Genomic DNA, 16,129 nt, shown 5'->3' with positions numbered 1-16,129 from the left:
AACCACCAGCTCCTCTGCGGGAGAGACAGGGCTTTCCACGCCCCTTAAGGAGCTACAGTCTCAGAAGCCCAGAGGGGCAGGGCAGTTCTATTGGGTCCTATAGGGTCGCTGGGAGCGGGAATCCAGAAGATGGCAGTGAGTGAGTCAGACAGCTGCCTGGCTTCACTCTTGGGAAAGCGGAGAAGTAGCCTGTTCAGCCTCATTCCTCAGTCACCAGTTGGGCCGAAGGGTCCCCACTCCACCCCGCCTTTACAGATTGAAGTATTATTATGCCCGCAGCTGGACTCTCCTTATTACCTGGAAAAGTGGCCCCTGTGGGCTGAAGAATGGGCAGGTCCGCCGCCAAATTTCTCACCCTGGGAGGTCCGCGTGCACCCTGAAGTCACGAGTGCGCGCCTTCTCCAAGCCTTACGGTAAACACGGTGCGCAAGGCAACCACGTGGCCGTGGCCCAGGGGCCCGGCGGGAATCCGTGGAATGCGCTGCGTGTCCCCGCACAGATCTCAGCCCCGGTCCGGGTCAGAGTGCACCCACCCCCACCCCATCCCTTTGCCAAGCCTGACCCAGATCTCCCGCCCTGAACGTAGGCGGAACCCCGCGGATTTGGGGGCCAGGGCAGGGTCCAGTAGCCCCTAGGGGCCCTGCCCGTCTGCCCGCTCAAGTCCCCGCAGTGGGCCCAGGTTCCTCTAGCAGCCTAGCAGGCTCAAGGGTCGCCAAAGGACGGAGTGCGGGGCGTTACGTTTGCATTCCCTCCCCGCCTCCTCCAAGACTCCAAGACCCTCGATAAGCTGCACCCGCCCCCTCACCCACGCGGGCAAAGGCGAAGCATGGAAAGGCTTTCGGGCCGAATCCGCAGGAGGAAGCCAAGGAGAGAGACGGGCACGCGGGGCCCTCTCCGCAGACCAACTTCCAGAGAGGGCGAGGGAGGGCAGGTGGCAGGCCCCGGGGGGCGGGGGAGGGAACAGCCTGCCCTATTGGGGCTGCGACTCGTGGGGACTGACGATGGTCTGCGAGTGGACCCGTCGTTTGGAAAGCCACTGCCACATGGTCCAAGGCCCCGCGAGTCTGCTAGCGGCTCCGCGCGCCCCCGCCCGGGCGGGGGTCCTCCTTCAGAGTCGGAAGCCGAAATCATGGCGTCTAAGGTCTTAGCCTTGGGAGGAGTTGGGGTGGGGGCAAGGAGTTCCACTTTGGTGCCCCCCCTCCAGAAAACCTGAACCGGCCTGCCTAGTGAATTTAGGGGTTCATTTTGCTCCGGGAACCAGGTGATTCGGTTTGAGGGGCGAGGTGCTAGAAAATCAAAGAATTGGAGCTTGCCCCAATACTTGTTGGGGTTTGCTTTAAAAACGTCTGAGCCCGCTTCGCCCACAGTCTTATTCCTGGGGTGGGGACTGGAGGGCTCCGATGGATACCTCGGGCGGGGGAGCATGCAAGTAGCTGAAACTAACTGATCGTGGGGAGCAGGCTGCCTCCCAGCCCAGGACTTGGCTACCCTACGTGGACGCCCAAACCCATGTGCGCAGGCCTTCAGCTGCGGGGTATCGGGAGTCAGTGTCACGGAGCCACCAAGCACGTGGGACACCATGAGTGCCCCCAAAGCGAGCTGCGAGGGAACGGGAAACCGCCGCCCCCCCCCCCACCCGAACTCCGCGACCCGCCTTCGGAAGCGCTTTCCAGTGCGATTTAAGAGCTTAACAATGGAAAACTCGGCTGAAACCTAGCCAAGTCCTTTCAAGTCGCCGCCAGGTATGCGGCTGCAGGTGACCCCCACCTGGGTGCGCCGGCCCGCCGTTCTCCCGTGGGGAGGACGGAGGGCAGGCGGGGGCCGGAAGGCAACGCCCGCGGAAGGTGGCCCCCAGGTCCGCAACCCTCTTTGGAGAGGCCTCGGGCGCAGGCAGCGCGCAGCCGCCGTGCGCCCCGGGTCGGCCCCGCGGCGCGCCGGTTCCTGAATGAACGCGCGCCCTTCCCCCGCTCAATGAAGGTTCCCACAGGCAGGGACGGTGGGGCAAACGCGAGCCGCAGCGGAATGCGCCCTCTCTGGCCTGCCCTCGACCGGGCCGCGGCCACCCCGCCCGGGGGAGGGGGGCGGGGGAGGGGGCTTCAGTCACTTTGGCTTCTTTCAAACCAACGTGGTTTGCCTCCGGTTTGGGCCACTGGCTCTTTGTCTCCGAAGGGCCCCCAGAAACCAGCGCAAGCTCTTCCAATGAGCTCGGAGCCCGCAGCGTCTGCGGCGTGGTGGGTCTGACAAAGACCGCGCCGAGCGAAACCAACAACAGAAAAGTTCTGAAAAAGTTGCAATTAAAAAAAAAATCAGAATCAAAACACGCTTCCTGCAGTGCTTGCAGCGATCCCCCTTAAGGACACGGGGTATGGGTTCTCCCTGGGATTGGGGGCCGCCAGGCTGGGCTCTCCGGTGGGGGCTGGGCGGCAGGCGCTCCCTGTGGGGCCCCAAATTCCTGCGCCTCCCCCACTGGTTCCTGGACGGCTCTGCACGCCCGCCGGCCGGGCTTGCACTTTTGCGCCCGTCCCTGAGCGAAGAAATCAACGAAGTTCCTAGTCGAGATCTGCCTGGCCCGCCTAGTAACAGCGCCGCGCCTCTATTGGTTCATGCTAATTCCAGTTTCCTCTCTTTCCCGCGGTGGGGGGGCAGCTCCCTCCCGGCCCGGGAGCCCAAATGACCAGAGTGGGCGATCTTTTTTTATACTCCGCTGCCCCTAGCTGTCGCCGGTGGCTCCCGCCTCGGCCCAGGCCAGGCGCACGCGGGGACCCGAGCCCCTGGACCCTGGAGACTGAGCCGCGGGTGTGGGCGAACCTCCGGCGGCTGCCCGGTCAGGATTTTATGAATGAAAAGCCGCCTGGCCGCCCTCGTGCACGGGCTGACGCTGCAGAGTCTGAGCCGTGCCCACGACCGGCGGGGACCTGGGTGCCCGGGGAGGGGGCAATGCGGTGGGCACATGTTACCTGTTCACCCACGCTGCGGGGCCATTGACCCTTCCAGACCCGGGATATTAGCCACCCTCATTCTGGAGGGGGGATGGGCCATGGGAGGACTCCCCACTGCCAGGGGAGGGGGCGTTTTCACACCGCAGGCGTCCGTGCCAACATTAGGGTTTTTCCGAAAGTCCGCTGCTTCTGCGCCTTCTCTTAGGGGATTCGGTGACACGTTTTAGGGGGCTGAGCCATACTCGGAACATAAGTGGATAATTTTCTAGATTTGGGACTGGTCTTAGAAAACCTGTTTTAAAATGTCAAGATGGGGCAAAACAAGTCTTTAAAAAACGAACACAAAAATGACCGTCTCCATTTAGAAAAAGCACTATATACATATATATACACGCCCACCTACATTATGTACATGGGTATCTTGTGTCCCTTAAAAGTTTAAGTTACTATTGGGGACCCGATCCTCGGCCCACGAAGGATTTTGTCCGAAGTCATGCGTCAAGACGCCTATCTCTCTTGCCCCTTGGCACTCACATTCTCAGCCCCAGGGTAAATTCGGAAGATGAAGGGACTTTCAAACTCTGAGCGAAATCAATTTGTGGTCGTGCACTCCAAAAATCGACCCACGTTTCCATTTCTGTTTTAATTTCAAAGTAAGGCAGGACAGAGGAGTCCTCGGTTCCGTGCATAACGTCGCATTTCCAGGGGATTTTGCCGCTGTTGAAACGGCCCCGGATAGGGGTGAGTGGGGGGGGGGGAGGAGAGGGGCACTTGGGGAACACCCCCCCCAGCAAGGTTGGACTTGCAAGGTCCTTGGGCAGCCCGCGGACGCTGCCACCCCCCACTTCCCCCACTCCCCACCCCCGCCAGGCCAGCAAAACAGGACTCGTTGGCCACCATCTTGGGCTGTTGCTGGAATTTTCGGGGATTTATTTTTTATTTTATTTTTTTTCAAACGAGCCTCCGTGCTGGGCTGACGGTCCCTTGAATGCTTAGGGTTACCCCTTCGAGCATTTTCAACGACGACCCCCCAACCCACCCATCCACCCGCGGGCGGGAATGAAGGTGGCTCCGAGGTCCTGGGCTTTGCTCCGCGTGCCGCCGCCGCAGCAGTTCCTGGATTTACACGTGTTCACGAAAAAGAATGAAGAGGCAGCAGCTCTAATCCCGTGGCTGCCCCTGCGCCGTGGTGCCCTCGTGGTATTCCCGGGAATGTGCCCACTCTCCTGGCTCAGATATGAGGTGTCGCCGGACCCCGGCGGCTTTCTGGTCCAGGAGGTCCCCGGGTCTGCGTGTGGCCTGCCCGCCCTCCTCGTTGCCCCCCTCTACAGAGTCCTCTCTGCGACCCTGGGGAATCCCACTAAGAGAACGAGCGCCCCCGAACCCCTCTTTCCCCCACAGGGAGCAAGGCCGCAGCGGGGCGATTTGCATTATCTATGAGACCAAGTCTGGGGGGCCACTGGGCGGCGGGGCCGGCGCGGCACCTCCAGGATGGCTCTGGCGCTGGCAGCTCCGGGCGCTCGGCCCGCGCCCCCTCCCCCTGCGCCCGCCCCGCCCCACCCCCTACCCCCACCCCCCGCCCTGCTCCCATTCTCTGCCCAGCTTTGATCTCTGCTTAACAACAGTAACGTCACGAGGACGGCGGGGAGTTTTGTTGAAGTTGCAAAGTTCTGGAGCCTCCAGAGGGCTGTGGGCGCAGTAGCAGCGAGCAGCAGCGGCCGCGCGCGCTTGCAGGGGCAGACGAGGGCGAGGGAGCGCCGGGCCGCGGGAGGAGCGAGGCGGAGCGCGCCGACCGAGCTGAGCCCAGCAGCTTGTCTTCCCGGCCACCCAGTCGAGCCCCTATCATGGAGCACCAGCTCTTGTGCTGTGAGGTGGAGGCCATCCGCCGCGCGTACCCCGATGCCAACCTTCTCAACGACCGGGTGCTGCAGGCCATGCTCAAGGCCGAGGAGACCTGCGCGCCCTCCGTGTCCTACTTCAAGTGCGTGCAGAAGGAGATCGTGCCGTCCATGCGCAAGATCGTGGCCACCTGGATGTTGGAGGTGCGTGGCGCCTGGCAGCCCTTTGGCGACAAGCTTGCGACTTGTTGCCCAAGCCCAGATGCCTCTCGCTCTCTTTTCCCTAGTCCCAACTTTGTAGTTCCCCAAGGGGGTTCTGAGAACCCGGCTTTTCCAAAGAAATCGAGACTGGGGTATTTTATTAACCAGGAAGAAATGGGGGTGGGGCGCCTGAAGTCATTCCCCTTTCCTCCCATGTCTCCTGGAGTTGTCTTCTTCGGGGAAGCGCTTCGGAAGAGCTGGAAGGTGCAGGGTTGCAGGCTGGGCGCCTTTGCTGGCCCCGCCGGGCCGCCACCGCTCAGCTCTTGCCTGCGCGGGTGCCTCGCTGCGTCCCTTCTCCTGGCCGCCTCGGCCGGGAGCGTCAGCCCGGGGGCGGGAGGGGGGGAAGGAGTATCGATTTGATTTTTAAATTAATGTCCGTGGACACGTATGCTAGGGCCACTGGTGCCAGTATTATGCGCCATCTTTGCTATTTATTGCAAAGCAAACGCGTTTATTAATAATTGGGGGGGGCGGGGAGCTGCCTATGAGGCGCTGGGGCTGCTGTGAGGGGCCGCGCGGCCGCCAGGAGCCAGCGGGAGGGGTGCGGGAACGGGGTGTGGGCATTTCTGGGGGGACCCCACTAAGGAAGGGGGGTGCCTTTTGTTCAAGCAGAGAATCCAGGGGCGCGCCCCCCCCCCCGCGCGATCGGGCTGGCCTGAGGAGCACGCCGATCTGCAAGGTCGCGTGGCCCCAAAGACCCTAGGAATTGGCCCCACTCTGCCAGGGGTTTGGCTTGGGGTGCCTGCCCGGCGCTAGCCGGGTGCCCAGGGTACATATTCAGACCCGCAGTGGGCACCTGGGGGGCCCGCGATTATTTTTAAATAATTTCTGAAAGTGTGGTGAGGTGCCCTTGCGAGTGTGAAGCGGCGCGCTAGCCCCAGAGGAAGGGGTGCCTCGAATTTGAAAGCCTGGGGCGCTCCCTGGAGCTTGCAGCCAACTCCCGAACCTCAGTCTAGATCAAGGGCCGCCCGAGGGTCGTTTTCAGTGGTTTTTTATTCGCCCACTTATTTTTTTAGTATTTTTAAATATTTTTTGAAAAAATGACGTCTGGGGAAATGTACCGCGGCGGCCTCGGACGCCACCTTGGTGTCTCGCAGAGGCGGCGAGCTAGGCGCCCAGCCCCGTGGCGGTCCTCGCGTCCCATTGGGTGCGGGCCCAGGGCCAACCGTACCCCTCCTCCGAGACCCCCCGATGGGCCAGAGCCCCCCCCCCCTCTGCGTCGCCACCCGTGGTGCCCGCGCCCGCCCCCACCGTGCCAGCAGCGCGGGACTTTCCCTTTCAGTTTCGGGGCTGAGCGGGTGCTGGAGGAGCCCGGGGGTGGGGACGCGTCATCGGAGGCTCCTGCCAGCCACTGCCCAGTGTCTCCCCGCGCTCGGGGTGGCTGTGCGGGGGCGCAGGGCGGGGTCCTTCGCGGCTGGGCTGCAATGGTCACGCCCTCCCCCACGCTCCCCCAGGTCTGCGAAGAGCAGAAATGCGAAGAGGAAGTGTTCCCGCTAGCCGTGAACTATCTGGACCGCTTCCTGTCGCTGGAGCCAGTGAAGAAGAGTCGCCTGCAGCTGCTGGGGGCCACCTGCATGTTCGTGGCCTCCAAGATGAAGGAGACCATCCCCCTGACGGCGGAGAAGCTGTGCATCTACACGGACAACTCCATCCGGCCCGATGAGCTGCTGGTAACCGGGGACCCTGGCGGGGGGTGGGGGGGTGGGGGACGGGAGAAGGGAAAGGGTTGGGAAGCGGTGGGGGTGGGGTGGGGGTAGCCACCCGCCAGCCACTTCCAAGTCCTGACCCCGAGGACAGGTGACCACACAGCTCGCGGGGTCTCCCTGGGAATATAAGGAAGCCGTTATCCCGGTCGTGCGCGCACCGCGCCCCACCCCCGCCCTGGTCTCTCCAAGCCAGCCGCCCGCGATTCCACTTTCGACCACATTTGCGCCCCAGAGCACGGGCGAAAAGTGGGTGGCGCGCGCCCTCTGGCGACGGGGGCGGCGAGCGCAGCCCTCCGCGCTCCTTAAGAAGGACCTTTGGTCCAGATGGTGGGCGGTCTTTTTGTCTCAGCTCGCCAGCCCGGGGCTGCCTGAGAATGAGCGCTGGGACTTCTCACTTCCCTGTTGGGATCAGGGGTCATCGCCGGTTGTCTGGACCCCTCCACACGCCGTACGCCCCACCCCCACCCCGTACCCCAGACCCCCAGGACTGACTGTATGTGCTTCCTCTTCTCTCTCTGCCTTGCCTTCCCTGAAGCAAATGGAGCTGGTGCTGGTGAACAAGCTCAAGTGGAACCTGGCGGCCATGACCCCCCACGATTTCATCCAGCATTTCCTCTTCAAGATGCCCCTGGCGCCCGAGAATAAGCAGATCGTGCGCAAACACGCACAGACCTTCGTGGCCCTCTGTGCCACAGGTAGGCGGGGCTCCGCAGGTGGGAGGAGGGGCAGCCCTTCTATGGGCTTCAGTTTCCCCCACCCAGGGCAGGACCCCAGCCCTCTACCTCCCCACCCTCCACCCCAACCCCACCCCCGTGATGCCTTGCTTGAGCTCGCAAGGAGGGGGCGTTAGCCAGAAGAAGGGGTGCTCTCTGCTGGGGTCACACAACCGCAACTGCATGTGGCCCCAAGTGCGTTCACTAGGGCTGGCAGGGGAGGGTCACAGGACAGACTGGAAGTAGTTTACTCTGGCAGCAGACCCGCTCCTCCCCATCTCCCCCTACCTCCCCTCCCCATCTTCCTGTGTCCTCATGTGGGATGGGGGCTCCCAGCCTCTCCTGGGCCAGTCCCTCTGACAGGGCATCTACAGAGGCACCAGGCTCTGTATGACAGCAGGGCCCAAGCATGTGTAGGGGCAGCTGCCTGGGGGACATACTCAGCCCTGCCTGGCCAGGAGGGACTCTGGGCTCTGGCCCCCTGTCCTCCTAGCCCTGCCCCTCGCCGGTCAGCCCTGCCTGTGAGCATGTCAAGGGGGGACCGCAAGAGGCTCTGCAGGCAAGGCCAGCCCACAGGTGTGGGAGCTCATTCAGGGCCTGAAGGACACCAGGCATAAGGGTCTACCCCACCTCCCCTGAAGGGATGAAGCCCCCTCCCCAGCCCTGCATGATGCTCTCCTGCCGCTGTCTGGTGCCGCCCTACTAACTGAGGGGTTCCTGAACCTTCTTGCTAAGACCGGAGCTGGGAAGGAGTGATCTGGCTTGACAGGGGGAGCATATGGAGGAGGGAGCCAAAGACAGACACCCTGGAGGGCAGTGCCCTCCTCACCCGGGACAACCCTTGCCCCCCCCCTCCCAATCGCCAGCCCTTGCTTGGGAGGTGCCAGTAGGTGGCCGCAGACACACAACCTGTTTGGTGAAGGTGCCTCGGAAGAAAGGCCTGGTGATCCCCTTCCAAAAGATCCTACAGGAAACGTGGGGTCACCCCGGGTGGGAAAAGACCCCCAAGGCAGCCAGTGGGGACGGGGCTTTTTAGAAATCGAGCAAGGTATAACCAAAACCCACTGTCACCAAGCCAATTCTGACTCATAGCGACCCTGTAGGGCAGGGCAGAATGGTCCCTGTGGAGTTTTGAGACTGGAAACAGAAAGCCTCATCTTTCGCCCACAGAGTTGCTGGTGGTTTTGAACTGCTGACCTGGGGGAGGGGGGCTAGCAGCCCAACTCCGTAACCCACTGTGTCTATCATAGAGTCTGTGTTCCAAAGCTCCCAGGTTTTTCAGGAGCAGCCAGCATTGGAGCAACTAGTGGACTTGAACTCATAACACCGCCGTTAGTTCAACACTCAACTCACAGCACTACCAGGGCACCTTCAGACAATCCCTCCCACCCCACCCCCCAAAACAAGACACTCCTCACTGCCATCAAATCAATTCCGGTTCATAGCCCCCTTCTAGGGACAAATAGAAACTACCTGTGAGATTCCAAGATTGCCACTGTCTATAGGAGTATGGGAGTAGAAAGCCTCTTCTTTCTTCCAAGAGACAGCTGGTAGTTTCAAACTGCTGGCCTTGCAATTAGCAGCCCAGGGTAAATAACTCCGCCACCAGGACTCCTCTGAGGCTGTACAGGAACATGTACCCGAGCTGCTTTGTGTCCACCTGTTGCACCCCATCCCCACCACCAGCTCTGGGGTGGAGGTGTAGGGGTTGTGGAGCTCTGCTCTCTGCCCCTTTACTGAGGTGGCGGCCATGCTAGGGAGGCCTTGCTCAGCACCCAGGAGCCTGCTTGGCCCTCTGCCCGGGGGCTGCCTTTCTTGCTGGCCCTTCTCCGGAAGTGCCCACTCTGGAACAAGCTGTTCTCAGCGGGGTGGAGTGGGGAGGCATGCCAAGATCCTGAGGGACCAATGCCCTTTGTGCCTGTTCGGCTCCGTCCAGCTCACCTGAAGGGCACGAGATGAGGCAAGGGGAAGCTGACAGAGATGCTGCTGGCCAGAGGTGGGTGGCCAGGGAGAGGTGGCGAGGCACTGTGCAGGCAAGCCCCTGGCGTGTCTGGTGTGGAGGGAGTGTGTAGAAGCTTAGTGGCACCCTGCCTTGCCACTGGTCCTTGGACGGGATGGTCCAGCTGCTGTTCCACCAGTCCCTAGTGTAGGGAGCGGTGAGCCTGGGGCTCTGTGAGTCCCAGGGCCACATGTGGGCAGGGGGCCGGCTGGCTGCAGTGTCTCAGAAGGAAGCCCAGGCCTGCCTCACAGCCTTGGCAGAGGGGACGCAGAGCAGGCAGTGAGGCCTGTGGGACCACAGCAGGGCCTTTGTCCTGCCCTGAGTTTGTCTCCTGTAGAGCCTGTGCGCCCGGGATCCCCAAGGGGGGCAGCGGGGACAGGGCGAGCTCTGGGGTACAGGGGAGCTGGGACCACAGTGGAGCCTCCTTGCTGGCTGGGACCCTGGCCTGTCCATTCCTGGACTGTGTAGTGCATGGTGACGGAGTGCAGCGCCCCCGGCACCCTGAATCCAGGAGTGTCTGTGGCCCTGGTGGTGCTGTGGGTCAGGCGTTTGGGCTGCAAACTGCAAGGTCAGCAGTTCAAACCCGCCATCCACTCTGAGGGAGCAAGATGAGGCAGTCTGCTCTCCTGAGGATTGACAGCCTCGAAACCCCTCTGCCCTTGCCCTGTGAGGTCGCTAGTAGTCAGAATCGACTGGAGGGCAGTGGGTTCGTGACCTGAGGCCCGGAAAGCCCATTTGTCACGTCACGACCTCCCTAGCAAAGGAGAAGGCGTAGGGCTGGCATCTTGCCTTGGAAGGGAGAGGGTGTGTGCCAAGAGGGGCTATTCCTGCTGGGGGCAGGGGGCTCTGGCTTTGTGAGCACGCCTTACACCCTGCTGCTTGGGTGGCATCAACTTAGAGCCAAAGTTTGGGTCAGCTACACACCCAGGGGTGCCTCCGAAGAAAGGACTGGCTAACTACCAAAAACCCAGCTGTGGCCCCAGTGCTACCCTGACAGGCAGACTTGGGGGTAGCATGGGTTGAGGTAGCCCCGAAAGGTGGAGAATCGGAGGAGCAACGTCTGTGGTTGGCCTCATGTACGTCCCCAGATTTTCCCTTGTTTCCGGAAGGCTGGGGGGAAGGGTACCCACGGTCCACAGAAGCCCCGTGCCCAGAGGCTCTGCCAAGTGGCATCTACTTGGGGAGGAGCCTCTGCACCAACCCCCTGGCTCACCGCCTCCCACCTCCACCCCCAACCCTCTCTCTCTCCCTGCTGCAGACGTGAAGTTCATTTCAAACCCGCCCTCCATGGTGGCAGCGGGGAGCGTGGTGGCCGCAGTGCAGGGTCTGCACCTGGGCAGTGCCAGCAGCCTTCTGTCCTACCATGGCCTCACTCACTTCCTGTCCAAAGTCATCAAGTGCGATCCGGTGAGTGGAGAGCGGGGCTGGGGCACTGGGCCTGTGAGGACGCTGGTGACAGGAGCTGGTGTGGACGTGGCCAGAGGGGAACCATCACGGGCCACAAGAGCCCAGCCAATACCACCATGTGCCTGGGATGGTCATGGGCTATTCTCACGTGGCCCTCGGGAAGCTGGGCTGATCAGTGGGGGCCCCCGCGGGCTTTGTCTGGGTGAGAATGTGCCCACAGAGCGGTGTCCTCAGAGGCCCCCTGACAATGAGCCATGCCCCAGTGGTGTGGGTCGGCCCCTCTGGGAGGTGGCGCCTGCTGACCCCAGGACACCCGTGCTGCCTGGACACAGCCATTGTCCTTCTCCTGGCCTTTTCTCCTCTCAGACGAGGAATTACAATGACAATCAGCACCGGGGTTTGTGGCGGGGGACCAAATTAGACCCTAGAGGTGGCAGGTCAGTGGTGGCCACTGGCAGTGTGTGAGTGACCTGTGTTAGTCAGGGGGGGGGGCTGCCTTTAGGGTCTTGGTCCCCACGGACCGGGACAGCACCACGCTGGTGGGGAAAACCTTTACACCCTCACACTGATACACACCCACAACTGAGACCTTCTCTCTTACCTCACACACAGTCCACACCTTCAGGGAGAGCCTTCACACACACACTTTCCACACACCCACATGCACGCACACAGGAAACCTTCACACATGCACCATATCCACAAGACCTCTCTCTCTCTCTCACACACACACACACACACATGAACCTTCACCCCTACACAACACAGGGAAACCTTCATACACATAGTATACACACACACAGAGAGAAATCTTCGTACACACACTATACACACACTCTTCAGAAACCTTCACACCCACAGTGGAAAACAGTACATTCTCCCTCTAACACACACTCACACCCACAGTCTACACTCACAATGCAAACAGGCACACACAGGGCTCCACCTGCAGGCAGTTGTGGGAACTGCTGCACTGCCCCTGGGCACCTCCAATCATGAGCGTGTGGGGGGGGCAGGGTGGGAGTTGGGGGGTGGGCGGGGTGATAAACTGGGATTCCACTGGCAGAAGGCCTGATGGGGTAGAGGCTAAGCACTCAGCTGTCAAGGCTAGGTCAGCAGTTCGAACCCACCCACAGGAGCCAGGCCCGTCGGTGGGCTTCTATAAAGAGTCCAAGCACCAAAGCCAAGCTCACTCCACCCAGTCGATTGGGCCTGGGAGGGACCCTACAGACAAGGCAGAGTTGCTCTGGGCTTCCCAAGACTGTAAACCCTTACATGTTTCTTCCGCAGAGTGCCCAATGGGGTCACACTACAGACCTTGTGCGTCTCGGTGCTAGCATGGGGGCATATGGAGACTTGGGGACCTGGGTGGCGTTGCCAGGCCTGGAGAGCTGGCAGTGAGGCACTGGGGTGATGGGCGGGCTATACTGGATTTGGGGGAACGGGAGAGGATCCTCCTGGACCTCTCTGAGACCACTGTCCCCTGTCTCCCTCTCGCAGGACTGCCTCCGGGCCTGCCAGGAGCAGATCGAATCCCTGCTGGAGTCCAGCCTGCGTCAGGCCCAGCAGCAGGGCATGGACCCCAAGGTTTCGGAAGAGGAGGAGGAAGAGGAGGAGGAGGTGGACCTGTCCTGCACTCCCACCGACGTGCGAGACGTGAACATTTGAGGGCACGGGGCGGACCCCACCCACTGCCACCCCGGGGACAAGCTGGGCAGCGGCCAGCACCCCACCAGGGACGAGGCACCGTGCTCCCTGACGGCACGGCGCCTTCCAGAACATTCCGCTGCCAGAAGGAAACTTCCGTCTCTCTCTCTTTTTTTTTAAGTCGAGCCCCCAACTCAGCCTTATGGTTTTTCTCCTTGCATCTATGACTTACTTAAGACAAAGAAGGAGAAGGAAAAAATATATATCCCCCACCACTGCCTTTTAAAAAGAGAGAGAGAGAGAGAAAGCGAGGGCGGGAGGGGGGTGGGGAGAATGTAGCTATTTGCATAACCCTGCTTCTGGGGAGGGGGTTCGTGTCCCCAGGATAGATTTTACACCCCGGTAATCAACTAGTTTTTATATTCATGGGTTTGTGTGTCTGCGTTGTAAGAATAGGCATTAGTGACGCACAGGAATTGCATACAGGGAGGGTGAGGTTAGATTCTTCACACGTTGAAAAAATAAAGACAAATGGGGAAAGCCTGTAAAGGAAGGGGGGGGCCTTTAAAAAACAAAAATCCGAGGGAGGCCCGCTGGCCGTCGTTAGGTAGAAGAGAGCTTAGCTGCAGGTAGGCGACCCTTCATCCTCTCGCCTCTCCGAACAAGACAGTCTCAGCCCTCCGGCGTCCGCTCGCATGTAGTCACTTTACGGGCATTCGTACACGTTCGTATCTTAGTTCCTAGGTAGGCACGGAACCACACCTCACCTCCATCCTGGGGCCCGCCCTCCCATACATACGGCGAAGACAAAATCGTGACATAATATATTCTATTTTTATAATCTTCCTATTTTTGTAGCTCGCCTCTTGAAGACACAACCGCTGGTTTGGGGTTATTTTTTGTTTGGTTTGGTGTTTCTCGCCGCCGCCTGACAGAAGGCCTTCTGCCTGCTCGCAGCCACATTAATGATCCAGAGCCAATACTTTTTTTTTTCTTTTTTGGGGGGAGGAGGGTTGGGTGGTTGTTTTCGGTTTGTCTGGTCCTGTGTTCCCTCTCTCCCTCCCTGCTCGTCTGCACCCTGCCCACGTCAGAGCACTTTCGGCCCCGTAGTTGTAGGCACAGCTGTGGGCTTTCATGTGCGGGAGGCGCCGAGGGAAGGCGGCCGTTTTTTCTCTCTGCCTTTCTTTTTAGTGGATTGGTTTGGAAATACGTTTAGTGAGTGGATGGGTTTGGAAATACTTTCGTGCAAACAGGATCGGGGAGGAAGTGCTTGTCAGGAGGGTGAGGATGGTGGAAGGGGGATACTTTGGAAGGCTATGGTCGAGAGAGAGAGAGAGAGAGAGAGAGAGAGAGAGAGAGAGAGAGAGAGAGAGAGAGAGAGAGAGAGATGGAGATTGAGGGGGAGAGAGAGAGGGGAGGGGGGGCATCGGGCTGCAGCCTCCCATTGCCAGGCTGAGCTGCGCCCGTGCCTCGTCCATAGAAAAGATGAAGGTTGAGGTCCTTGTTGTTGAATGGTGTTTGGAGGGTGGAGCCCCGACAGGGTGACCTTGAAACCACATCCTTTTCAGATGCTCTTCAGACGCTGACGGCTTTTAAACACTAAAAGAGATACTTTATCGTGAAGGTGCAGGGTGGGTGGGGGGAGACAAAAAAGACTATTTATTGCAGAGGGCGCTCTCGGGCCAGTATGATTTACAGCGCTGCAATCGCCCCTCGGCTTAAGACACACAGGTGCGTGGGCGTGAGGCTGCCTCAGGCGGGGCAGACATCGGGCCGGTTCTGGAAACCGCTTCTTTCCCAGGATGGAGAAACAGAAAGGATACACAGGTGTCGATTTTGCCGGTCTGCCGTAGCTTTCTCAAATTGGTGGCTCAAGAGAGGTATATGGGTTGGGTGGGGGGACTGGCATAGCTTAGGGCGAGTGCCCTTGCGCCCCCCCCCCCCGCCCCCGACCTGGTGTCCAGGAGAAGTTGAGTGTCCGTGGACAATATGCCCATCTTGACAGCCCTACCTTGTGGTCCCTGCAGAGGGAGGGGGCAGGATTGCCCAGGCTGAGGCTCAGATGGAGGAAGTTAGGTGGGCCGCCCTGTGGGTGGTGGCCGCGTGTGGCCATGCCTCCTCCCTGCGCTGCTACGGAGTGCCTCCCAGTGCCCCCAGCGCGGGTGGGTCTGCAACAAACCCACTGCTTCTCTGTGTGCCCACGTTGTTTTGCTGCTATTCAAGGATCAGTTGTCTGGTTTTACAATGTCATAGACTGCCGTGTGCTAGGGTTTTAATTTTCTCATAGAAAATTGTATCACAGATGCCTCTTTGTTATTAATTTTTGGTAGTTTTTTTTTAATGTGATCAATATGTGATTACTGCTCAAGCCCAAAAAGAGAGAGAGAGAGAGGTTCCTGTTCACAGTACCTCATGCTTCACTTAGCCAGGTGGAGGCCAGGTGGGGACGAGCAAGGGCCTCCTGGGCCAGCCAAGCCCCTGTCCCCGCCCCCCACGCACCTGTCCTTCTGACTGTTCATCGGACCGGGGTTGAGCGTCGCGGCGGGTCCTTCCTGCCGGCTGCAGCGGTTGCTCGAGGCTGCTCTGTGTCTCGAGGGACTTCTGGGGTCGGGCTGGGGGCTCCTGTCTGGTCTGTTGGGTGCACTAGGGCCTCCTCATTGGTCCCAGCACGACAGATGCTCATGAAGGAGACTCCGAATCCCGATGAAGCCAGCTGACCGCCGTCTGTCCGTCCGTCTGGAGAAGGGAGCCCCCATGCCAAATTGGTGGGTGCCATGCCCCAGGGCCCGCGAGGCCGGGACCCTGCCCGACCCCCGACCCCTGGCTGCACCCCCACCTGCTCCAGGAACACTGCTTACGCTTTACCTCAGAACCCCCCAGCTGTGACTTCTCTCAGCCGAACAGACCCCGAGGGACTCCGTGTCTGGGAGGGTCTGGGCGTCTCTGTCGCGGGGCGGCTGCTTCCTTCCTTCCGTGGTCATGTAACCGGCACCTTGCGGGAAAGCAAAGGACAGAACATGGAAAATTTCTAGAAATAAAATTTGGTAAAGCCCCACTGTGCACTGGCCTCTTGTTACCTTGGGGAGTGGGGGAGGCTGGCAGGGGTCCCCATCCTGTACACAGCACGCACAATGTTCACTGTCCCCGAAGCCACCAGTTCCCTCTCACCCAGTTTGACACCAAAAAGTCCCCGGGCACTGCCCAGTGTCCCCTGGCTGAGGGGTGGGAGGGGGCTGCTGGGACCTCCCTGGACTGGGAGATGTGGCCTGCCTGCTGAGCCCACTACCCACCAAGCAGCACACAGCCCCCAACTCTGGCAGAGGCGTCCCGCAACCCCCAACCTTGGCTCTGGCTTGTTCACCTGAGCTGTGAGACCCTACAGTGTGAGGGTGACTTGCAGGCGGGTGGGGGCTGGATGGCAATCCTGGGGTTCTGTCCCATGATACCCTCCATCTCTAGACCCCACCCCAGGGGACACCAAAAGACCTCGAGAAACAGTGTGTCGAGTTTCTGCAGAAAGGGATTTTAATGAAAATGTCCCTGCAGGGGAGGTAAAGGGGGCTGATGCCAAGGTGTCCAGGAAGGAACACAATGTCTTGGGACTAACGTTGGGGCAGTG

The 16,129-nt window shown here is 60.4% G+C and overlaps 1 protein-coding gene across 1 annotated transcript; it reads left to right on the top strand.

The window, feature by feature from the left end:
* Positions 1-4,564: 4,564 nt before the first annotated feature.
* CCND1 (cyclin D1) lies at positions 4,565-15,565 on the top strand. The gene is made up of 5 exons (XM_075545239.1): positions 4,565-4,981; positions 6,493-6,708; positions 7,280-7,439; positions 10,715-10,863; positions 12,364-15,565. The coding sequence occupies exons 1-5, from the start codon at positions 4,784-4,786 to the stop codon at positions 12,529-12,531; spliced, it is 891 nt and encodes a 296-aa protein (XP_075401354.1). The 5' UTR covers positions 4,565-4,783; the 3' UTR covers positions 12,532-15,565.
* Positions 15,566-16,129: the final 564 nt, after the last annotated feature.

The sequence above is a fragment of the Tenrec ecaudatus genome, chromosome 4 (genome assembly GCF_050624435.1).
Source record: "Tenrec ecaudatus isolate mTenEca1 chromosome 4, mTenEca1.hap1, whole genome shotgun sequence".
NCBI classification, from domain to species: domain Eukaryota; kingdom Metazoa; phylum Chordata; class Mammalia; order Afrosoricida; family Tenrecidae; genus Tenrec; species Tenrec ecaudatus.
Note: the sequence above shows the minus strand (reverse complement) of the source record. Positions and strands in the feature narration are given on the sequence as shown.

Bases quoted from the DNA above. Each gene is read 5' to 3' on its own strand.
- CCND1 (XM_075545239.1), top strand. From the start codon at position 4,784: ATGGAGCACCAGCTCTTGTGCTGTGAGGTGGAGGCCATCCGCCGCGCG. The intron at 6,709-7,279 runs GTAACCGGGGAC...CCTTCCCTGAAG, and splicing joins TCCGGCCCGATGAGCTGCTG to CAAATGGAGCTGGTGCTGGT. The intron at 7,440-10,714 runs GTAGGCGGGGCT...TCCCTGCTGCAG, and splicing joins CGTGGCCCTCTGTGCCACAG to ACGTGAAGTTCATTTCAAAC.